Source organism: Bidens hawaiensis, unplaced genomic scaffold (assembly GCF_021521415.1).
Source record: "Bidens hawaiensis isolate Kalapana, Puna unplaced genomic scaffold, B.hawaiensis_p1.1 tig00032505_1, whole genome shotgun sequence".
Lineage (NCBI taxonomy): Eukaryota > Viridiplantae > Streptophyta > Magnoliopsida > Asterales > Asteraceae > Bidens > Bidens hawaiensis.
In genome coordinates, this window is record NW_027495555.1 from 15453 (window position 1) to 38543 (window position 23091).

The following is a 23091-nucleotide window of genomic DNA, read 5'->3' on the forward strand; positions in this document are numbered from 1 at the left end:
CTAATGGCATAGTCGTGGCAAGGATTTAGCATTACATGGGTCGACTAATATTCTTGACTTCTTTGGTACGAACTTTGGTGTATCTTGTGTCACTTTTGATCCTTGTTTACCAAGAACCCTATAGTCATTATTCATGCTACCCTTGAAACGGTTTTGTTTATGATCAAATGGCAAAAGTCTCATGTTTTCGTTTAGGGAAAGGTTTAGTCTTGTCTTGACCATCGAGCACTTGTTGAGGTTAATAACACTCCAAAGCTTCGTAGTTTGTTCTTCGCTTAAACCCCTTGCGTGCACCTATGGAAAATAAAATATAATGTAAAAAAGAAAAATGAGGATCATGGGTAAATGAAATTTATCTTGCCAAACACTAGGTTTTCAACAACAAAAACTAATGTATGTTATCCCTTGGTGAAACAGGAAGTCGCCAGTGACCCATCTAGAAAAATGACATGGGTATGGAGCTCACCCACGGATCACTGACGACATTTAATGACATCTCTCTCTTTCTATATATATCTTTAAGGGATGCGATCCATCCATCACTAGTTTTCGATGGATTCAGATATTATGAAAAGTAGTTTTATTTGATAAATTAGTTGGTGATCCTTTGTATTCACCAACAGATAAGTCTGTAGAAAGTTAATTTTCTAGTAGTAAGAACAAAACATCACCTCAATGTATAAGTCGATTGCATGGTATAGTCCATCATGGGATTCCCTAGCAAAATCAGGCAAGGCCATGGCTAATGCCAAAAATTTAGAAGGCTTCAAGAAAGGATCAGGAGCCACCTCTAACATGAACAAGTCCATTAAGAACCCAACTTTCTTCACCCGGTGTGCAAACAACCCATTAATCCTTTTTTCGAGTAAAAAGTTTTTTATCAACTGAATAATCAAATCCACATCGAACACCTCTTTTTTCTTGCCACGAACAAGCAAGTCATTAACCGTAAATTCATCTAACCGTGATCCCAACAAATTCTCCAACTTTAACCTTTCATTTGTTCTTAAATTCATACTCAAGCTCATACCAAAGGCGTCAAGTAGCGCTCTACATGAAAATGCACTACCATTAACCAAACTTAGTAGATTGATATTAGTTTCCACCATCTTACACTTCTCATCATGTGAATAACATGTAAAGAACTTTGATTTTTGGTAATGAAAGATCAATGCGCATATTCTAGAGGTGTCCAAGTGTAAAGAGATCATGGACTTTACTACATTTTCAAATAAATTCATGTTCAAAAAAGAAAGATCATCAAACTTCCAATACTCGATATGCGTATTGCATCTTGAACTTTTTGGGCTATGATCACTTGTAGAAAACCGAAAACTAGAGCTATTTGAGGAGGAAGGGCATGAACTATCATAACTAGGAATGGTTAAGTTTCCTAAAAGGGTATTCAAGAAAACTTGAAACATTGGTGATTTGTTCAAGAAAGAGTATAACATGTTGCACTGTTTTAAACCTGATAAAATATCCGACCATGTCCAACAATGAATGCCTTCAAGGTACAACTCGGTTTGCTTGATCAAGGTAGTGATTTCCATGAAAGAACCACCACTATGAAGCAAGAATATGTTGGATGGGGTTATTTCAATGGTGCCATTGTTGTAGCAGAATCTTGTAATGAGCTCAAAACCCTCTGATCCTCCTGGGAAATCACTGAATATGAGTTTCGCGTTGTTGATGATCTTCGCGTACAATTTGCTTACGCGATTAGAATAATATGCCAGAATGTTTTGAAAATAAAAGGGGCTTTAGTTAAGTATCTTTATAGTTCATATGTAAAATTAATGTCTAAAATGGAAATCAATGATAAAACAAGTTGACTTTTGATCATTTGCAACATGGGTCAAACCTAAAAGTCAATATTTTAGATGTATGACACTCATTAATATCTATCGCTACAAACAAACACACACTGACAAAGAAACATTCAACTTTAAACTATCAAAAAGAATCAAAACCAATTTAAACTCAAAAGAACATTAAATTTTTTTCTTCCAACAATAAAATATTTTATAGAAATTGAATATTGTTCAATAAAAAGAGTCAAAATACAGAAGATTGCCTCTGTTCTGAGCTAATCCAAGACAAAAGAAGCTGACTTTTGGTCAATTTAGACATGGTCAAACTTAAAAGTCAAAAATAGAGCAGCATAACACTCTTTAATCTTAATAGTTAAAAACAAGCACACACTGACAAAGAAAGATTCAAAAAAAAAAAATCAAATTCAACTCAAAAGAACATATGAATATTACATATGGTAAAATTAAAGAGTAAGAATATGAGAAAAGCAGCCGCGGTTTATTAAAAATCATTGACACACATATGGTAGATTTACCTTATCAACAAAGAATAATTGTTCACCATTGACATCTACTTGAATATTACATATCATATCTGAAGAAAATACATAGATATAGAGCTGTTTAATGTGGTTGATGGGATATTTAAAAATAATGCATGGGATTTTGGGTGCTTGTTAATGAATGAAGAGGAGTGAATGGAAGCACAGGGGATGAATGTCAAAGCAGGGAGACAAATGCAAATGCAGACAATGAGAAGCATCCAGCTTCATTTATTAAGGTTCTTTTATACACCACTTGAGGTTCTCTTTTTGTATTTATTTTACTTTATTTTTTAAATAATATCATTTAAGTTATTAGTTTTTGGCATTAAAAGACATTTTATAAACTTTTTTAATAAAAAAGTTTAAGGTCTTTTATTAATGGGTTTCGAAATGCTTTCTTTCCTTTTCTTTTTAATTAATTATTGCCAATATATGATAATAAGGATAACAACCAATGTGTATGTATATATAGATGCACATACATATACGGGTTAGATCTGGTAAAAATAGATTTTAACGTGCGGAGTATGTTAGAAGCATTAAAACAATTATATTAACACTAAAGTTTAACGTGTGGAATAATAAGTACTCTAATTTAAGCATAATTAGTCTGATGTTTCTTACACTCTTTACATTAAAAGCAATTTGTATATGAACAAACGAATGTAAAACCCCTGTTAAAGGATTTGCGACAATAAACTTTATTGGTTGGTCGAAATGGTAACAAGTTGGTGCCTTGGTGGTGGCCTTGATGTGTAATTGATGTATGTAGATAGGTAGGTCTAAAAATTGTGCTTTCTTTATAACAACAACATGAAAACGCAAATTAATGATATGCTAGCAAAGTCTAAAGAAGTCAAGCTATTTATCTTAGTCCTATTTTTTAGTACTTTTACCCGGATAAACGAAACAGTTATGATATCATCCGCATATTTAAAAGTGGGCATGTACCGAATTCCATTCTTTTCAAAAACAATCAAATAACCAAGTAAATTAAGACTCGTATAGGTTTGGTACTTGAGTTAGGTTTAGAGTTGACATCTAACAGTGGTAGAAGATAACTAGGTAAGTAGTTGGACACTTTTTAGAGATAGTGGAAGTGGGAATGAAAAGTGTTCCCAAAAAAAGAGAAGAGATTTAAGGAGAAAAGAAATATGAACGTCTTTTATGTTAATACAATATTAATTTGCATATATCTATGTTCTATATATGGTATAAGATCACGGTACAGCTAAATATAAGCATAAAAATATTTATAAAATTTTTTTCCATACCATACTTTATGTTAATATATACATATATACCAACTAGCTAGGTTAGTATCTCGTGTAATACATGGTGAAATATGTCGATAACCTAGGAGTAAATGCTCATCAAACCGATACAATCACCCAGAACCCATAACCTTAGCCCACCCATATCACAAAACAAGATATATAGATATAGAAAACTCAGAAGCTATAAAAAAGTCTATTAAATATAAATAATTTAATAATTTATAATAACAAGGCATATAGGTCCAAGATATGTTCAAAATTTGACTAATAATTCTTATGGCTTTTCTCCGGCAATTATGCAATGGTGGAGGTGGCCTCGTACCAAATTTTATTTTTATTTAACTGGATTGAAATATATATTTTGATGACTTATTCGACTTTTAAAGTTAAAGTTCGGCACATTTTTATCTATTTTTCATTTATACTTTTGAAAAGTGATAAATAAACAAACGATTGACTTTGACAAGTCAATTGGGAAACAACCAGCTAAATCTATGAAATTTTAATAATTAAATTGATATTGTTTTGAAGATTCTAATATTTAATAGTATCCATATACAAGTAGGGATGAGCATGGTACCGGACCGGTACCGACCGGTCCCGATCCCGAAAATCTCTAATTCTTGGTACCGGTACCGAAATATTCAGTTCGGTACCGATACCGGGACGGTACCGGGATTATACCAGTACCGGAGGTAAAAAATCGGGTTATTGTAGTACACTAGTACCACTATATAAATGGGACTAACGGATCCGGCCAAATGATCATTTAGGCTATACCCATTGGCAATCCAAGATTGCAAACCCTCAATTTCTTTTTTTTTTTAAAGAAAAAATGGATTTAATTAACCAATCGGTTCGATGGCTCAAACAGTCAAACGAGATTGCAATCTCAAATTTGGTCAACTTGTGACCACATGTCACAATGTGAGTGGATGTAATTTTCTTTTTTTTTTCTTTTTTATTCTCACCAATTAATTATATATATTTTTTGGTTTTTGTTTTATAATTTACTTGTTATATTTAACTTTAAAAAAATATATATATAAAAACATAGTCTTACTTAGTTTTTTTATGAACATTCCGGCATAAATTTCGTTAAGATGGAGTTCGTTTACAAAATCGTATTTTTAAAATAAAATTTAAATTTTATCCATTATTGAATTATCTTATCTGAACCATTAGTTTAGTAAGATTTTCTGGATAAGATTTATAATCTAAAAAATCAAACAATATCTCATTCAGAAAAATAAAATTAATATCTAAATTCGTATTTTAACCTTATAAATATTATAAGAACTTTCATATTCACTCACACCGTCCATATCTCTCTGATTTCATATTCCTACCATGACTAATCAATTTTCAAACTTTCACATGAATCTTGGAGATTCTGGAAATTATCGCAATACCCAATTCTTTAAAAACTCTCGGCCCTTTTCAAATAACTCAAGTTCTTGTCAATGAAAACACTTATTTTTATCATTAATATGTGTAATTTTGTATTTCATGCTATGATTGTAACTTATTTTTATTTATTTTATAAAATGTGTTTGATTAATATATATATTTAAAGTTTTCAATTATATAATATATTTTTAAAAAAATATAATTACTTAATTATATTTATATAGCTAATCAAAACTAATTAGAAATTGAATTTTCTTAATAAAAAAGGATGCGATTGGGTTGTTAATGGAAGTATAAGATTGGGATGAGTTAAATTATTTAGATCGAGAAGAGAGAAATTACTTTTAAAATGTAAGATTCGGATTGTGAGATTGTGAATGAGTATAGCCTTACATGGGTGGTAGATCACTTAGGGATTGCTGGCGTGTGAGTAGTATAGCATTGCCCGTAGCTTGGTAGGGTGGTTAGTGTGCATATATTTTTAAACCAAACCGTTTTTAAGTCGACCCATTTCAACTATTACCCGTTTTGACTTGTGACCCGAACTCACCTGACCTGACCTATCTACAAACATAAAACAATTTCTTCAATTTAACAAATAAATAAATAAATATAAAAAAAGTAAGCATTCCAAACGCCTTTTTTAACTTTCTTTTAGAAAATCAAAGAATTTTTGAATTCCAATAAAAATGGGATTTGATCGGATTTGATTTACATATTGAATTTATCTCTCCTCCATGCAAACACGCCATGTCACTGTATATAAATTTCAATTTATTTGAATTCCTACAAATTCCGTTAACCGAACACGACCTAACATTACATGGTTGTTGATACTTGCCAACCATCAAACGAAGAATACCGGGTGTTAACTAAGATGATATTATCAAAATCTGTTTACTTAATAACAATTAGATTACTATAATACTTAAGCTTTAAGTTAACTAGTTTGATTCGGTAGTCTCATGCAAAAATGAAACATGAACGGAATCGAAGCTTACAACAAAGCAAACATGTTAGGATAACAAAAAGAAATCAAAAATAAATACCACTTTGAAGACAAAAGATGGCTTTCTAATTCAATATGCAGTTAAACCTCATTCACTCTTCCGCCATCTACTTTATTCAGATTCTATATCTTTTATGCTTTCACGTTCCCCCCATGACCACCATCTCATGACCACCACCTATAAAACCCTCCTTGTGTCTTCTTTGCAACACTGTCATACGTTTTTCTTAAAAGCTTTTGTACAATGGAGATTAAAGGACAAAGCACAGGTCAATACAAGGTCCCTGTGGTTTGTTTGTTGATCATACTTTTGGATCTTATAGCTGGAATTCTCGGCATTCAAGCTGAGGTCGCACAAAATGAGGTATGTATTTAGAGGCGTCAATTTCGATCTACTCATTTACTAGCTCCAATTTACTCTTTGCTTAATAGTAATTACTACTAAAAGCCTAATGGTATCATGGTTCATGCTAAATATGTTCCTTCATACATGTTTTGAGGGTTCTAGTCCCATCATGAATATTGATACACGCGGAGTTAGAAATAATAGGTTTATAGAATTTGTGAGTTATCGTTCTAAAAGAATGTTAATATCGGGTTGGATTGTACTTAACTTCCAAGAATTGTCAATCACTCTAGTAAAGACATAATCGTGTTCTACATTCTTATTTTATTTGTCAGTCATGTAAAAAATTACTAATAAAAACCATACACCACTTTGACTTGCCCATTTTGCCACCTCAAGCTCAAGTGCACCCATAAGGCCATAATAATTACATTTTGTGGAATTTTACAGGTGCAAAGTTTAACTATGTGGATCATTGAATGTAGAGATCCAAGTTACAAAGCCTTTAAGTTAGGATTTGCAGCAGTGGTTCTCTTGGCATTTGCACATGCCATCACAAACCTACTCAGTGGCTGCCATTGTGTACAGTCCGTTGAAGTGCTCGACTCTGTCTCGTATAACAAGCGGTTGGCTTTCGCCTCCCTTATTCTTTCATGGTACTTTTGTCACTGAGTTTTTCTTCTACCATAAGCATATATACATATAGAAAGAGTAATTAAAACTTTAAAACTTGTATCAGGATCACACTCATTGCCGGATCCTCCATGCTGATAGCTGGAGTCATGGCAAATTCTGGTTCAAGAAAATCTTGTGGAGTTTCACACCATCGTTATCTCTCTATTGGCGGCATTGCGTGTATTATTCATGCAATGTTTGCAGTGTGTTATTACGTATCTGCCACTGCTGTTGATCGAGAAGAAGAGAAGTTGAACCCGAAGATGAACCCATGTGGTCTTGTGAACCTGCCAGCACCATAGGGACCTGCATGTGTTGAACTTCTACAGTTTGTACTTTGATTTTCGTTGTTTAATTAGAAGATATGTTTCTAAATCAAGTTCGATTCTTAATCCACAAATGTCACAAAAGAGATGTTGTATTAAACCTAAGTACTACTTTAATGAACTATGATTCTTTCGAAACTCAGAAGCTTATAATCAGATTTCTTGAAATCATTACCATCCGCTAATGGGAAATTTACCTTCTTTTGTCAACACTAATAGGAGAGCTCGCGCGTTGCGGCGGGTACACAATGGGAATTCGGCCGGTAACTGTTTAGTTCATGATTGCCATAGTCGCTTTTCCATGGTTTTATGTGACAATTTTGTGCATATGGATATAAAATAGTTGTGTAGCTACAACGTATCTACCATAGTTGTGTAGCTATGCGACAATTTTGTTACTTTATGTGTAAAATGTTAATGTAAATGTTGAAGTCGTTTTTTTTTCTATTTTTTTGAAGTTTTTTACCGGGGATGGTAGGTAAATATTTTGTTTTTTTACTTTTTTATTTTTTCATACTTTTATATTTTTTAATTAATTTTTGATTTTTTTGAAGTCTTTTTTACCTGGGATGGTAGATAAACATTTTGGTTTTTTTACTTTTTTTTTCGGTTTTTTGTTTTATTATTTTTTAATTATTTTTTTAGGAGTATTTTTTTTTCTCTTACAAAAATGATGTGATGTCGGTGATTGAATGTGCACCATAAGTGAAGAGGTATGTACCCGCCTCAACACCGAGCGAGGCGGGTCAACCCACAAGATATGGACAAGAGGCTTGAAATCAAGACATTATGAAGGCACAAAGCCAAAACCTACGCGCATGGCGCATATCACATATGCTCACGCATATCACATATGCTCATGCATCATATGCTCAGGCACCACAGATGCTCAGGCATCACATATGCTCAGGCATCATATGCTCAGGCACCACAGATGCTCACGCATCACATATGCTCATGCATCACATATGCTCGCGCATATCACATATGCGCGTGGCGCATATCACATGCTCGTGCATATCACATCTGCGCATGAAACATCTGCGCGTGAGAATAAAGAGAAGACCTCGCGCATCCTCAGGATAGGCGCGTATCACACATGCACATAATCAACCTCGTCCTTATCCAAATCAGGATTAGGGCAACCTTGATTGTGCACGTCAGACAACCTTCCAGAAGGTATCTTTTTAAGGAATAAGAATATGATGATGTTGACAGCTGCCAATGAAAGATGGACAACTCAGCAAAACCTATGTGCTACCACGTGATTATAACCAATAAAAAAGCACCAGGTGTCCCAAAGGACACGTGGCGCAAATCAATTGGAGGAGGCCAACAAGGCCCTAATTAGGTCTGAGCCCAATCATGGAAAACCCTAGCACTATAAATACAGCATCAACTCCACAAGGAGAGGGATGATAACATACAGTCACATCCAATTACATACAGTTACAGAGTATTCAGCTATTAAGCAATACACTCCAAATTCCTTACTCTCATAATATTATCTTCTCCTACAAACACTTATTCTCACACCGGAGGGTTACCCCAAAGAGGACCCCTCAGTCCCTTTCTGAGGGGTAAGTTTACGGTGCTGTTCATTTTGTAGGTGGAAGAATCCAGATCCAAGAGAAACCATCGGTGAAATAGCATAATCACACCCGAGGAAAGTAGATCGTCTACCAGTGAGTCGATCCACGCTTCTTCAATAAGGTTGTGGGGAATTGATCAATGGTTGGGAAGGGCATAGGGGTGGGTTAAAGTAAAAAAGAGAGTATTCTAGAAAACAAGGCTTTTGTGACAGCGTTTCTGGTCTTAAAACTGTCACAATTGCCTGTTGCAACCGTTTTCCAACTGTAAACACGGTGAGAAAAGCGCAGCTCGCAATTGCTCTGTGCGACCGTTTTGTGACTGCTGTTTTATTTGCTACCACTTCTGCCGTCGCAAATTGCTACCACTGCAGCCATCGCAACTCATTGCTACTATGGTCGCAACTCTTTACTAGGTTGCAACTCTTGCGACAACTGCTGAGGTCGTAACTCTTGCGACAACTAATTCCGTCGCAATCTTGACTGTTTTGCTACCGCTGCGGCCATTTTTGGTTGCAAAAACAATAACTAATAAGTAAAATTGTAAAAATAACATATATACAAATTCTTACAAAATCATTTCAATATAAATGCAAGCACAAATCAAACTAAAATTTACTATTAAATATGTTTAATATTAACAAAATTTTATTATTCAAGTTCTATAAACCAATACAAAAATGAACGTTCTTCTAGCCATACACGCATCGAAAACCAAAACTAACAAAATTCTAAAAATCAATTTTATCTACGAATCTTCTATCATATCGCTTTACCCAAAGTATCAATTTCAGCATACATGCTTTCAATACCAACCTCTTTCGTTATGGCAGTTGCAATTGACCAGTTATCCCGAGTAACTATAATACTGTTAATATGCATTGACTGACCTAAGAAAACATATCATGTGTGCAACATCAAGTTTGACCAGGTCAATGACTGAAAAAGCACCAACAACCTCCCTATCAAACGCCACTATTACATTGTATGGCTAAAAATATATGAAACACAAACCTCTTAAAATTTCCTAATATACATAATGAATCAATAATAACATAATCATGAAACATTTATGATAGAAACAATGAATTTAAGCAAGATTAAGATCATACCTCGTGGCGAAATCGAAACCGAAGCTTGCAGGAGTTGAGTTTTTCCTAGTTCAGGAGCACCCAATCAGTGTTTTCAAGGACATATTATAATACAAACCTTTGGCGAAAACGTGCTAAACAACATTCACTCAATAACAGCTCCAATTTTCAACCTTTCGCCGGGGACACTCACAGCTAAAGAAATCTTATGCACCACTCCCAACTTTCACCTTAATTTTTCTGTTACTCCCAAAGTAACTGAACAATAACTTCGTTAGCGTTATTGCCTACGATTGACCATCTTTTAAACACATCGCATGCTTGCTTCAAGCAAGAAGCAACCGCTTATATCAAGTCCACAAGAAGTTCAATGTTACCACCATTAACAAAGTTATTCATTGCCATTGAATTCATAATGTGTTCTCTGCTTTCTAAACTTGAACTGTACCTGACCCTGAAATTATACGTTAAGAATAACAAAAAAAATGCAAAAATACTATAGTTAAACCGATACCACGCCGTACCTCCATTGTTTGTAATCCGAGAATAATTGTATTCAGCATCACCTAATGTAAAAGAAATCAAATTAATATGTGGTTCATTTACATGATCAACTGAAGCAGGTTAGAAAGAAAGAAAAAGTAACATACAGCACAAAGTTTCTTGGTGCCCTTGATAGCAGGCCTCATATTATCCAAGGTTTCTTATTTAAACAAAACATCATACTCCGCACTTATGATAAAACAAAAAATAAGAACATATGGATATCTAACAATCAACTTCATATACATGTTAACAGATCCTATCTTGGCGGGGTCCGCCGGCAGCGGCCCTAGTAGCAGGGTCCAAGGGGCTGCACCCCGGGCAGGGTTCAAGGGGCGGCGCCCCTCGCTTTATTTCGGGCATATGTTGTTTCATTAAAATCATATTAGAAAATTAATTTTAATTAATTTTCGTTACAGATTTAATAAACCAACAAGAGCGCATTTTCAGTTATTAGATAACTTTGTGATAACTGCAAAACAGTTATCATTATCCCTATCTCAAAGTCTAATATATTTGTCTGATCATACGATACAATCTTTGGTTCATTATACTCTCACAAATATCATACTCAAGTCTTGCTCAAATTAATCTGAGTTTCATCCGGTCAAAATAGTTGGGAGCCACAAATCATTTTGATATGATAATGTTTACACGACTCTCAGATATCCAAAGATACTCGTTTGCAGAAATTCCCCAACAGGCCTTCCCCTGCAATTTTTGCTAATGTAGAAAATAAATTAGTTTCGATTAAGGATAATTATACACGGACATGATCCACGATTCAATGGGCTTGGAATTGGGTGCGGTATGGGTGATCTCATGGAAACGATAAATAAGACAGGTATTTTTTAAAGAGGTGACACGTGATCCTGGGTCTCGGATGACAAAGAAACTGAAGTCAACACGAAGAGGGTGAGACTGAATTTGGAAATTTATAATGGTGGTACACGTCCACAATGGTTATTTCCTTGGAATAATTGGGTTCCGCTCGAAGTCAACTATTTCACATGTAGGGTAGAGCTACATAGAATACCGACTAAAGAAGCATTGGTGTTCCGAGGGCTGGAGATGGTGGATACGAATTGCGTAATTGTGGGCTTAGGGTGGAATCAACTAATCATCTTTTTTTTTTCAAATGTCCACAGGCTGTGATGATTTGGAACTACGTGGGGCTTTGGCTAAAGATCCCAGCACCAGTGGACATTTGACTTGGTGAAAGATTTGTTTGAATTTGTAAATAATTCAACGGTTAAAGACAAATAGGAAATTGGTCTAGGCGATTTTTTTATAATGATATGGCTAATTTGGAGGTGTAAAAACGAGACGATCTTCAAGAAATGTCGGGTACGTGATATTAAACTGGTGGAATGGTTAAAAACTAGACCTTTGATGTCGATCTTGTTGTGTTTGTATTTTCGTTTGTTGTTGTTGGTTTCCGGTGGTTACTGGTTAGGCTTATTTGGGCTTTTCATGTGGGCCTAGCCGGTAAAAAAAAGGTATTTAAGCAGAGGTGCACAAAAAACTCGAACCTGGAGCCGGACCTGAAAAAAAAACCCGGAACCGGTTTTTTTTATAACTGGGTTTTAATACCCGAATCTGTACCCGACCCTACCCGTAGGGTACGGATATGGTATGCATTTTAGTACCAAAATCCGTACCCGAACCGGACCCGATTTGTACCCGGTAATACCCGAAAACCCGAACCGGTTCCATGCCCGGAACCGGTTTTTCCAATAACCAAAACCGAGTTGTTCAAATACCTGATCTATACCCGAATTTACCCGAAAAATAATTGGACAATACCCGGAAAATACCCCTAAAAAGTGCAACCCCTAAAAAATTCCAATCTATACCTGGAAAAAACCCGAAAATATGGTTTTTTCAATACCCGAAAATAGGGTATTCGAATACCCGGTTTTAAAATACCTGGTTCTATACCCAACCCGAACCCGATACATAGGGTATGGTTTAGATGCAAGACTCGGACCCGAACCCGATCCGGGTATTGCTAATACCCGAACCTAGATTTTTCTAATACCCGATTTGTGCACCTTTATATTTAAGGGCTTTTCATTTATTCATTAAATAATCATCATTCGATGGAACACTTCTCATATTACTTTAATTAATCCGACAGAGAGTTTATTTTGCAATTGCATGTCCTTATTTAAGGGTATTACTTTATTTGGCCTATTTAAGGGTATTACTTTATTTTGCAATTATCCATAAACCAACTATCCAATTGCAATTGTTGGTATAAATATTTATTTTGCAATTGTCGTTATGCATAGTTATTTCTTTTTATAAGCCAAGATGCCATGTACCACGCCTATTCTTTCTTTTGTAATTCGAGCATGTGACATACCACTAAACTCTTTCGTAAATGCCTAACTGCTATTTGAGTATCTGGTCAAACAAAAAACAATTTCGCAAGGAATCACCCACGTAATCAAATGTATTTTATGTGCAAAATTAATGATTTGCACGTTGCATAAATATGCACAAACGCATGTGAATGCTTGATACATGATAGTATTTACAATAGCAAGTATGTGAATATTAGCACTTATTTAAAAGAGAAAATGAACAAAATAACTATTTAAACCAACAACATTCAAAGACTAGTCAAGCTTTTAAGGAAATATGTCATAAAATAGTAATTAAGTTTCAAAAATATTATAATAAAGTCACTCACGCAAGTTTCTTTAAATCGGATAAGTAAATCTTCAAATCGAGCCTCAACTTTATTTTTGTGTGTGTCTAGAAAGCAATGGGGGAGAACACATGTCGATATTTGCAATATATATAGCTATATTTTTAAATATAAATGTTAATTATATTTAAAAAAATAAAAACTAAACTTTACGTTACTACTCCACAACATAAAAAAATAGATAAAATATTTTCTCATTGGAACAAAAACATAGCTTGTTAAAATCTATAAAATTAATAATTGATGACCGTCAAGTCATGCAAAAACATCTATAAAATTCTAGTAATGTTCCCTTAACTAGCGAGGGTATATAAGATGATGAACCCAGTTGGAAAATACTAATCAAGTTAGTTGTTTATCAAGTAATTATATTGCGGAGGACATAAGATGTTAAGCAGTTTATAATTAGTTTGTTTGTAAAAAAATTAATGAGAAAATAGTAGCCACCTTGGGCTTTAGATTCAATAATGTAATAACCTAGCTTTGTTCATTGATACTTCATTAACGGGACTCTATAGGTGAATTGGTATTAAGTGATGATTAAGAAACTGAACTTAACGGGTGCTATTACATAATCAACAATCCGATTAGAACTTGTCAATCTAATACCTGGACATGAAGTACTAACCATGAACGTCATGATATTGTTTAACTTTCAAAACACAAGTTAAGTTTAAGAAAATCACACGATTATAAAAAAACTTTAATCTCAAACCATGAGCAAAACTGTAATCAAAAGTTTCTCACATGTATCCTATATTTGGAGGTAATTACAAAGGGTTTTAGCCTAGAAACAAGATGAATACAATAAACTTGATGTTAGATTGATTCACCAAGGATTATTGCTTGATTAGAATGTGTTGGATGGGGGTGGATAACCTTTGGAAATCGTCCAAAACGGTTGTGGAAAGATGTTTTTCGATTTAGGGTTAGTTTTCCTTAAATATGTGGTTGAAAAACAGATTCAACACAAAAAATTTCGACAAGAGGTAGGGTTACACCCTTAGTGCGTATGGCTACCTGAGTAAAAGGACATGAGGTTACTCCCTCGTCCAACCATATTATGCCCCACATAAGTTGAAGTATGTTTGGTTTTTCCAAGTACAGAGCAGAGTTACGCCCTAGTGGAGTAGGTTTACTCCCCAAACAAAATGCTTATTTCTTTTCATTTTTAATTATATCTTCAATCTAAGCCTACACATGTTTCCTCTTTAATAGTAATTGATTATTCTTCATCTACAAGCTTCCAGAATAGCTTGTTTAAGCCCCGATTACCTGCAAACTTAAAAGAACTCAAAGTAATCGTATTCGATACATATAATAGTTAGAATGTACGATCGACATTAAACATTATAAACACATCCTTTTACCCGCTCATCACATCCCCACACTTAACCTTTTTTGTCCCTAAAAAAATTTCAATGGAATCATAATCAGAAACCGGTTTTCAAAACATTTAGGTTACTTGATAAATGACATATTAGCACAAAAACCGCAATTACCGGTATTTTTCTTTCCAAAACATTTAAGATTCCCAGCTTGCGATATTAATTTGCAAAAATAGACCATCTCAAAACAGCATTTCCGCTACATTTATCCAAATAAAAGAATATGTCAAGTACTTATGACAGCTTTGGAGTTGGTAGGCCAGTAGCAAAGGCAAAGCCTTTTGCTTCTTAAATACCGTAAGGTCTTGGGTTCAAATCCCAAAAAGTATAAAAAGTTGGCTAGGTAGCTTGGCATCTGGCCTTATAAATTGAATAGTTGTCTTAGAAGCCTTACATATTGGCTTAAAATAAAAAAGATAAGAGTTAACTAGGTAATTACAGCTCTTCAGCGATAATGAGTTGGTTAGCCTCAGCCCATAAAGCCACCCGGCGTTTCGTCAGTTGTCAGCAGTATCGTCTTCATGGAGGTTCGAACTCGGGTTGTGGTGATCATGCTTGGAAGCCACCATCCTCATTTTGTACCTCAACAATAGTAAATTCTGCTGACTACAGGTTGGAACCACCCTTGATCTATATTAATTTGTTTTTTTATGTAACTTGATTCAATCTTTTACATCTCATGCATCATTTTCAGATGGAAGAAGAGTAAGGTGGCTGTTGATATAACTTCAACAGAAACCATAAAACCAGCTTCTCCAACTCCACATCATCTAAGAACCTACAAGCTATCAATTATTGACCAATTATATGTTGATTGCTACACCCCTTTGACATTATTTATTCCAAATATGAATATAGCTAGTTCTACGGAGATTGTAAAGAGTCTCAAGAAATCGTTATCTGAGATTCTAAGTTGCTTTTATCCGCTTGCCGGAGAAGTTAAAGATAACTTCCACATCGAGTGTAGCGACAAAGGAGTCATTTTCACCGAGGCTCGAGTCAAGCAGAGCCTCAAAGAATTCCTACGCAATCCTGAAGATGAAGAAGTGAGAGCCTTGATTCCCAAGAGCCCTAGAACAGGAGAACCTTCAATAGGAAACTACATTGTTGGTGTTCAGGTTAATTGGTTGTTTAACATATATGTTATCTAGCTAGTTGGTCAATAGAATTAGACATACATGCGTGCCAAGGGGAAATATATGATGGGGCCAAGCCCCTATTATATTTTTCAGTCTGTTAAACACCTTAAGGTCCTGGGTCGAGTCTCACAGATCGATTACAAAGATATTTGTCCTAAAATAAACAAAAACAATAAGCTGGCACACATTGAAATTACAAATTAGTTACCATTTTTACAACTATGCAATCTTTACAATATTTATTTGTTCAAAAGCTTTTTTTATTTTTTATAATTTTTTTAAGTTTATTATTATTTTTATTTTTTGCTTTTTCTGGTTTACTAGGAGAGTATTGTTAAAGATGTTATGACACAAATCTGGCTCAATCAAATTTGACACAACCCAATCACCAAAACTTCTTACATCCATAAGTATATAATAGACATGCAAATTTATCACTTCAATTTGTATATGCCATTCATCAGGTTAACATTTTCAATTGTGGCGGGATTGGCCTTTCAACGAGCATAACGCACAAGCTCTTTGACGGGCATACATATTTCCTATTCATGAAAGCATGGGCTGCAGCTGCTAGAGGTTCACCAGAAAAGATTGTTCCTAGTTTTATAGCTTCTGAGATCTTTCCAAGCAATCCTTACATAAGCTTTTCTTGGCCTTCCAAGTTTATGGCACACGAATCCGTTTGTACAAAACGATTCGTGTTTGATGCTTCAGCTATCGCTACCCTCAAGGACCAAGCGGTTCAAACAAAAAAGGGTCCAACTCGCATGGAGGCCACAACTGCCCTAATTTGGAAGGCGGCCACCAAAGCATCATCAGCCTTAAGACCCTTTGGCCCACAATCACCTCATGCCTTGTTGTCTTATGTGAATCTCCGGGCAAGGGCTTCAACACCTTTACCCTACGAATCCATAGGAAACATTATTCGTGTAGCCACTGGGATTTGTTATCCGGAAAGCCAACTAGAATTGTCGAAGCTGATGGGTGAAATTCGAGAATCAATTTCCAAAATTAACGCAGATTCCATCGAGTCCATTAAAGGTGAAAAGGGGCATGGGGCATCCAATGGAATAATAAGGAGCTTAATTGATCTGATAAGTACGACAGACGAAGGAGATCGCTGTCTATTTGTGACCAGCCTGCTAAATAGTGGAACGCCTATATGGTTCTATGACATGAATGCAGGATTTAGGAGGATCGTTGCTTTGAATGATACGTTAAAGGGCGGTGGGGTTGAAGCCACAGTGACACTGAGTTCCGATGAAATGGAGATATTCGAGAGGGATCCCGAGCTTCTTTCTTATGCAACTGCCAACACCAGTCCCTGGAAAATGTTTAAAAAACAACATATTGATCATCCATTCCGTAAGAGTTCGTTTGTTTTATGAAATGAATGCATGACACTTTTCAAATTTAATAAATGCTAAATTTGTTTATGTTTGTTTTGCTCTTCATTTATATTTTCCCACTAACTAGCATGTTGATAGTTTAAGACGAAATATTGGTAAGAGTTTGTAAGTATTTACTTATCATTCAACAAAACAAAAGACAACAAAACGGTGTATACATTTTCGACCGTTTTGTTTAGTTTAGTTAATAGTTTTAATCGTAAACAATCTTATTTTCACTACTAGAAAAATAGATGTTTTTCTAAAACCGAATTGTAAAAAATTTGTTGGAAAAATTCATTTTCTAACAATTTTCTAACAAAAAAGTTGTTGAAAAAACACATGCTTGAAAATCGTTTTCAACCATCACTACTACAAAAACAGCCATAAGATGCGGTTATTTTGGCCAAAAGGTGCGGTTCTAGAACCGCACCAAATAGCATCGAATCTTTTGATATAGGAACCGCACCTTTTAAAAAACCGCATCATCTAAACTGAATAGTCATAACCGCACCTTTTATACATCCTAAACTGAATAACCAAACCGCATCTTTTAACATATGATTTAACCGCACCTTTTAGCTTCAATTATTTTTCTTTTAATTAGCTGGAAATAATATATATATATACCAGCTGCAAATCTTCAAATATACATCTACATACACATATATACAGTATTTTATAGATGCAAAACCAAATAATATATTTAAAAAAAGGATTCAAAATATCCAAAAATCATGTCAAAGCACCACAAATGCAATCCGCATACAAAAATCATGTTTCAAATATTCAGCTCACAAACTCTAACTTTCATCCTTGCAACCCAAGAGACACGACTTCAATCTTCATACTTGCAATGTAATCCAAATCCAAAGTCTTCATACTTGCCTAACAAAACAAAACATCCAAAGTCTTTATAATAAAGTCACCTAAAATATAAAGTATTCAGTTCACGAAAAAGGGAAATTTCGTCATTAAAAAACCAGTGCCGTTTAAAACCCGAACAACACAAGTCAAAAGTTAATAAAACTTAAACCCTACTGCATACTAATATTTAAGCGAGTTTGTACGTGACGCGTTAAATATAAATGAACATAAAATGGTAGAATTTGGTATAACCTTAGGACGCTTTAGAGAGTTGTTCATGCCCGGCCCTCCAACAATCAAACTCGAAACACCTTAGTAATCCACTGAGCCATTAATTCTACGACCATAGACTCAATGTTCTTATGGGAAGTAATCTCTTTTGTATTCCACAACTGAAATAAATAAACAAGGTATCTAAATGTATACATATAAATAGAAAAGTTGATATTTTAAATATGTAAAACACTTGCCTTTTCAATAAAATCATGTTGAATGGTCTCAACAAACTCCCACATATGTTTAATAACAATAAAACCACATTCACATGCTTCTTTTTGTTGGTTGCAGTGCAATTATAGTTCACAATTAATTATTTTAAACACTTGAAAATAAATAAAGTTGATAAAAGAGTAGAGAACATACATTCACCACTACCCAAGTAAATTTTCTCCCGAAAGCATTATCAATGAGACCCGATATGGTGTAACTCTCCTTACGTTTTCCCCTTTTTAAAGAATCAACAATATAGGCGGTTGAGATGCTCGGTTCAAATATTAAAAGCGTCCAATGAACACTAAAAAGAAGACATTATAGAACAGTTAAATATGTATGTATATGATTATATATATGTGTATGTACCGTGAAAAAGTAAATATTACCCTTCAATATATGGTGCAAGAAAATATCTTTTGTTTCCATGATATTTGAATATTTATTTGATGTATTCTACAACAGCATCCGAACTTATTTCACATTCAATAGCTTTAATGCGGTCGGGATCAAAGAATGCGCATTCGGATTTGAGCAAGAGAAAAGGATACCTTGAAACAAAATATATATGATAATAGTTAGTAAAACAAATTACATCTAAATGGCTAAATATTTTATTGAACCATATTTAGACAATAATAACTCACATTGCAAACGAATGTATAACGCTAAAATCAAGCCACTCATTTAAAAATATTCTTAACAGCTCCGAATATGGGATTGGAATTGCAATTCGTTCGGGGTATAGAATGGCGCTTACTAACAAATTTGTGTAACTGATTAAACAAAAATCGAATGATACCCGTTTTTTTCTTTAATTTCTCCAAATAATGTTCCAAATCAGGATCTTCCCATTTATAGCATTCGGAATCATTTATTACTGTAATTTGCGGTTCAGGCTCAGGTACGGTAGCATATGTAGCAATCTGTTGTTGATCCATTAACCAAAAACAATTACATAAACATTAACGATTATTAACATATATGTATATATATACCAATTTTTATATAAACAGGATTTTGAGAACTTATGGCCTTTAAAAAACCATCTTTAAAAGGATCAGGATTTTCCATTTGAACTTGGTCGTCTTCATCAACCTAAAATAACAAACGAATTGTTATAACACTAACAAATCAAACGAAATTAACAAAAAAAAAAGAGTAAATGGGTCGGCTACCAAACGATAACATGAACTACTCGCCATGTTGTCGGCGTGGACGTGTGATGAGTCACGATGCACTTCATCAACCTAAAATTATAAACAAATTGTTACACTATGAAGAAATCAAACTAAATTAAAAAATAATCATTAGAGTAAATGAGTCGACCTTTTGTGGACGATAACTTGAAGTGTCTGTGGTGTCATCGTCATGCATTTGTGACGATGTATTTGCACGACCCTGTGACCCGCGACTTGAGTCCACTCTTGGGGCACTAAGTGACTTGCTAGGTGGCCCTTGGTTCACAAGCTACAATTTAAAAAAAAATATTCTAGTAATTAGTACTGTATTTATATAATAATATGTATTTTAAAATAAAATACCCTTATCGCATCTCTTGGCCATTGAACGATCTCGTCAACCATGTGTTCAACTTGTTTAAGTTCACTCGTCATTGTCACACTGTAGACTTTCAACTTCTTAAATTCATCAATGACATCATCCACCGAAACCTTGACACAACCCTCCATTATCAGTGCTCGGCCATGGCCAGGCCATACCATCAGCCACCTTCTCTAGTGAATCACCCACTTATAGTAACAACTCACATCGGGTGAGGCTCTGAAAAATTATTCAACATTTTACACTAGTTGTTAGTATACATGTATACGTTTTCGTTAAATGCCATAGCTAGGTTGTTGTTGTAGATGGTTATTTTTTTTAATGCACACTAAGTGTTTGACTAAATGTCTCTGTCTTTTTGTTGTTTGAGGCAGACTTTTTGCACACTTTGCACAAAAAATATATGTAGTGGATAGGCATAGGTTCAGTCCTTTGATCAGTTTAGGATTGGTTGTTGACGAACAGTATATGGTCGGTTCTTGGTCTGTCTAAAATTGGTTTTTCGCTGTTCGGCCTATTAATCAGTTTGGAATCGCAACCAGCGCTTAACTGGTTTGTATAAAGGACAAGTAAAACTGTTGTTTTGACCAAATAGTGTTAGCAAAAAAAACTGATGCAAACATTTTATGGCTAAAGGTTATCTTCTAAATACATGATAACCATAAAGATTGTTATTATATACCTCTAAAAGCATTCATCTTTCAGTAGATTTGGATTTAAATGAACTGTCAATTTAATATTTCAAAACAAAAATAAAACAAATTTGAATGAACGGTCGTCTTCGTGTCAATTAAGTTAACAGGCTTTGCTGCACGTGTTCAGTAACGGGATTTTCTTGTCCCTGGTAAAGTCATAATCGTTGCTTTAAATTTTGTTTTCTTATTCTTTTTTTTGACTTACTTATAATCGGTAAATTCGGTTTATGTTTTGTTTTAATTATTAGATTAGTAAATTCAGTTTTGTTTTAGATTATAATATTATTAATATGCAGTTTTTTTATTAAGATTATTAGAAAATTAATATGCAAGGTTTTTTTAAATTTTTGTTTCAGATTATTATATTATTAATATGCAGTTTTGTTTTAAAATTATTAGATTATTAATATGTAGGGTTTTTTAAAAAGTTTTGTTTTAGATTATTAGATTATTAATATTCAGTTTTGTTTTAATTTTTTGTTATAGATTATGACCTTATTAATATTATGTTTTTTTTTCCGATTATGAGGTTATTTTTTATTTTCGATTAAATTTAGTCTACGTTGTTGATGCTTAGTATGGTTTCTCAATGAATATATATAACATTTATTTTAGCAAATTATAAATATATTACCTTAATAGGTGGATAGTCAACTCGTATATAAGGTCTAACGTCCACTTGAGGTAGCAACACTTTATCATGATTCACGTTCTTAAACAATCCCCTATGAACTTTTGTATAACCTATAAATACAATATAACAAGTAAATTTATTTGAACAACTCATGATATATATATATATATATATATATATATGTACACAAACACACATAGTTATTACCTATAATCTGGGATATGGTCCTTGATCGTCCCCCATGCTCGGGTCCAATAACTCGAACTAGCGGGTCTTCCTTATTTTCATAATAGCTCTCATCCGCTATCATCCTTTTCTCCACTTGTTTCTATTAAAAATTTTGCTAAAATATTAGACTATAATACTTAAAAATCAAACTAAATTCATGTTTCATATAATTAAATAACATAATCATTTACCAAAGTACTGGCCTTCTCAATTGCAACATCATCAAGTGAATACAAATTTTTGTTTCAGATTATTATATTATTAATATGCAGTTTTGTTTTAAAATTATTAGATTATTAATATGTAGGGTTTTTTAAAAAGTTTTGTTTTAGATTATTAGATTATTAATATTCAGTTTTGTTTTAATTTTTTGTTATAGATTATGACCTTATTAATATTATGTTTTTTTTTCCGATTATGAGGTTATTTTTTATTTTCGATTAAATTTAGTCTACGTTGTTGATGCTTAGTATGGTTTCTCAATGAATATATATAACATTTATTTTAGCAAATTATAAATATATTACCTTAATAGGTGGATAGTCAACTCGTATATAAGGTCTAACGTCCACTTGAGGTAGCAACACTTTATCATGATTCACGTTCTTAAACAATCCCCTATGAACTTTTGTATAACCTATAAATACAATATAACAAGTAAATTTATTTGAACAACTCATGATATATATATATATATATGTACACAAACACACATAGTTATTACCTATAATCTGGGATATGGTCCTTGATCGTCCCCCATGCTCGGGTCCAATAACTCGAACTAGCGGGTCTTCCTTATTTTCATAATAGCTCTCATCCGCTATCATCCTTTTCTCCACTTGTTTCTATTAAAAATTTTGCTAAAATATTAGACTATAATACTTAAAAATCAAACTAAATTCATGTTTCATATAATTAAATAACATAATCATTTACCAAAGTACTGGCCTTCTCAATTGCAACATCATCAAGTGAATACAACTTGGTCTCTTCGTTTTTTGTTGCGTGACCCATTATAAACAACTTTGAACGTCCGTTTAGTATTCCTTTAAGTACTGGGTAGCTTGATTCAAGTTGAGGCCATACAGTTTTCATCTTCTTTCTCATACCACTCCATCCATCGCGTCCTACATGAAGATTGTGTTTTTTCTTGCCATTGCTAGCTTTAGCTTTCTCTCTTATTTCCTTCACACAATCAACAAACTGGTATTAACTCATAAATAATACTACTAGCAATAATAAAAAGCTCAAAAATACCTGATATTCCTCGCTTGTCCTTTGGTTATAGAACTCCTCCCAGTCCTCAATTTCGATAAATTTATATACTTTATAAGCTTTCTCTGTATCGGGCGTTGCGTT

At 33.8% G+C, this 23091-nt stretch overlaps 5 protein-coding genes across 5 annotated transcripts; 2 read left to right on the top strand and 3 right to left on the bottom strand.

The window, feature by feature from the left end:
* LOC143583759 (BTB/POZ domain-containing protein At3g22104-like) lies at window positions 1–2613 on the bottom strand. The gene is made up of 3 exons (XM_077065981.1): window positions 2350–2613; window positions 672–1744; window positions 1–294 (listed from the first exon to the last, which is right to left on the bottom strand). The coding sequence occupies exons 1-3, from the start codon at window positions 2405–2407 to the stop codon at window positions 1–3; spliced, it is 1425 nt and encodes a 474-aa protein (XP_076922096.1). The 5' UTR covers window positions 2408–2613.
* A 4238-nt stretch (window positions 2614–6851) lies between these two features.
* Window positions 6852–7382, top strand: LOC143583760 (protein DESIGUAL 2-like). Its single transcript, XM_077065982.1, has 2 exons — window positions 6852–7057; window positions 7141–7382. Exons 1-2 carry the CDS (start codon window positions 6867–6869, stop codon window positions 7376–7378), a joined length of 429 nt encoding a protein of 142 aa, XP_076922097.1. The 5' UTR covers window positions 6852–6866; the 3' UTR covers window positions 7379–7382.
* Window positions 7383–15183: 7801 nt separating this feature from the next.
* On the top strand, window positions 15184–17256 carry LOC143583748 (epi-neemfruitin B synthase L1AT-like). Its single transcript, XM_077065975.1, has 3 exons — window positions 15184–15341; window positions 15424–15847; window positions 16333–17256. The coding sequence occupies exons 1-3, from the start codon at window positions 15184–15186 to the stop codon at window positions 17254–17256; spliced, it is 1506 nt and encodes a 501-aa protein (XP_076922090.1).
* Window positions 17257–19512: 2256 nt separating this feature from the next.
* On the bottom strand, window positions 19513–20397 carry LOC143583749 (uncharacterized). Its single transcript, XM_077065976.1, has 5 exons — window positions 20157–20397; window positions 19942–20082; window positions 19791–19862; window positions 19611–19710; window positions 19513–19538 (listed from the first exon to the last, which is right to left on the bottom strand). Exons 1-5 carry the CDS (start codon window positions 20334–20336, stop codon window positions 19513–19515), a joined length of 519 nt encoding a protein of 172 aa, XP_076922091.1. The 5' UTR covers window positions 20337–20397.
* A 568-nt stretch (window positions 20398–20965) lies between these two features.
* Window positions 20966–23091, bottom strand: LOC143583751 (uncharacterized). The gene is made up of 7 exons (XM_077065977.1): window positions 22990–23091; window positions 22669–22917; window positions 22457–22577; window positions 22260–22369; window positions 21712–21832; window positions 21505–21614; window positions 20966–21016 (listed from the first exon to the last, which is right to left on the bottom strand). The coding sequence occupies exons 2-7, from the start codon at window positions 22837–22839 to the stop codon at window positions 20966–20968; spliced, it is 684 nt and encodes a 227-aa protein (XP_076922092.1). The 5' UTR covers window positions 22840–22917; window positions 22990–23091.

What these genes read in the sequence shown, in the direction of transcription:
- LOC143583751 (XM_077065977.1), bottom strand. Translation starts at nt 22,839, where the DNA reads ATGAGAAAGAAGATGAAAACTGTATGGCCTCAACTTGAATCAAGCTAC. An exon ending in TTGAGAAGGCCAGTACTTTG is followed by an intron (nt 22,578 to 22,668) that starts GTAAATGATTAT and finishes AATTTTTAATAG; the next exon opens with AAACAAGTGGAGAAAAGGAT. An exon ending in GACCATATCCCAGATTATAG is followed by an intron (nt 21,615 to 21,711) that starts GTAATAACTATG and finishes TTGTATTTATAG; the next exon opens with GTTATACAAAAGTTCATAGG.
- LOC143583749 (XM_077065976.1), bottom strand. Translation starts at nt 20,336, where the DNA reads ATGGTATGGCCTGGCCATGGCCGAGCACTGATAATGGAGGGTTGTGTC. An exon ending in GGCCAAGAGATGCGATAAGG is followed by an intron (nt 20,083 to 20,156) that starts GTATTTTATTTT and finishes TTTAAATTGTAG; the next exon opens with CTTGTGAACCAAGGGCCACC. An exon ending in TCCTGTTTATATAAAAATTG is followed by an intron (nt 19,539 to 19,610) that starts GTATATATATAC and finishes GATCAACAACAG; the next exon opens with ATTGCTACATATGCTACCGT.
- LOC143583760 (XM_077065982.1), top strand. Translation starts at nt 6,867, where the DNA reads ATGTGGATCATTGAATGTAGAGATCCAAGTTACAAAGCCTTTAAGTTA. An exon ending in GCCTCCCTTATTCTTTCATG is followed by an intron (nt 7,058 to 7,140) that starts GTACTTTTGTCA and finishes AACTTGTATCAG; the next exon opens with GATCACACTCATTGCCGGAT.
- LOC143583748 (XM_077065975.1), top strand. Translation starts at nt 15,184, where the DNA reads ATGAGTTGGTTAGCCTCAGCCCATAAAGCCACCCGGCGTTTCGTCAGT. An exon ending in GTAAATTCTGCTGACTACAG is followed by an intron (nt 15,342 to 15,423) that starts GTTGGAACCACC and finishes CATCATTTTCAG; the next exon opens with ATGGAAGAAGAGTAAGGTGG. An exon ending in ACTACATTGTTGGTGTTCAG is followed by an intron (nt 15,848 to 16,332) that starts GTTAATTGGTTG and finishes GCCATTCATCAG; the next exon opens with GTTAACATTTTCAATTGTGG.
- LOC143583759 (XM_077065981.1), bottom strand. Translation starts at nt 2,407, where the DNA reads ATGATATGTAATATTCAAGTAGATGTCAATGGTGAACAATTATTCTTT. An exon ending in ATTATTCTTTGTTGATAAGG is followed by an intron (nt 1,745 to 2,349) that starts TAAATCTACCAT and finishes TTTATTTTCAAA; the next exon opens with ACATTCTGGCATATTATTCT. An exon ending in CAATCGACTTATACATTGAG is followed by an intron (nt 295 to 671) that starts GTGATGTTTTGT and finishes TATTTTCCATAG; the next exon opens with GTGCACGCAAGGGGTTTAAG.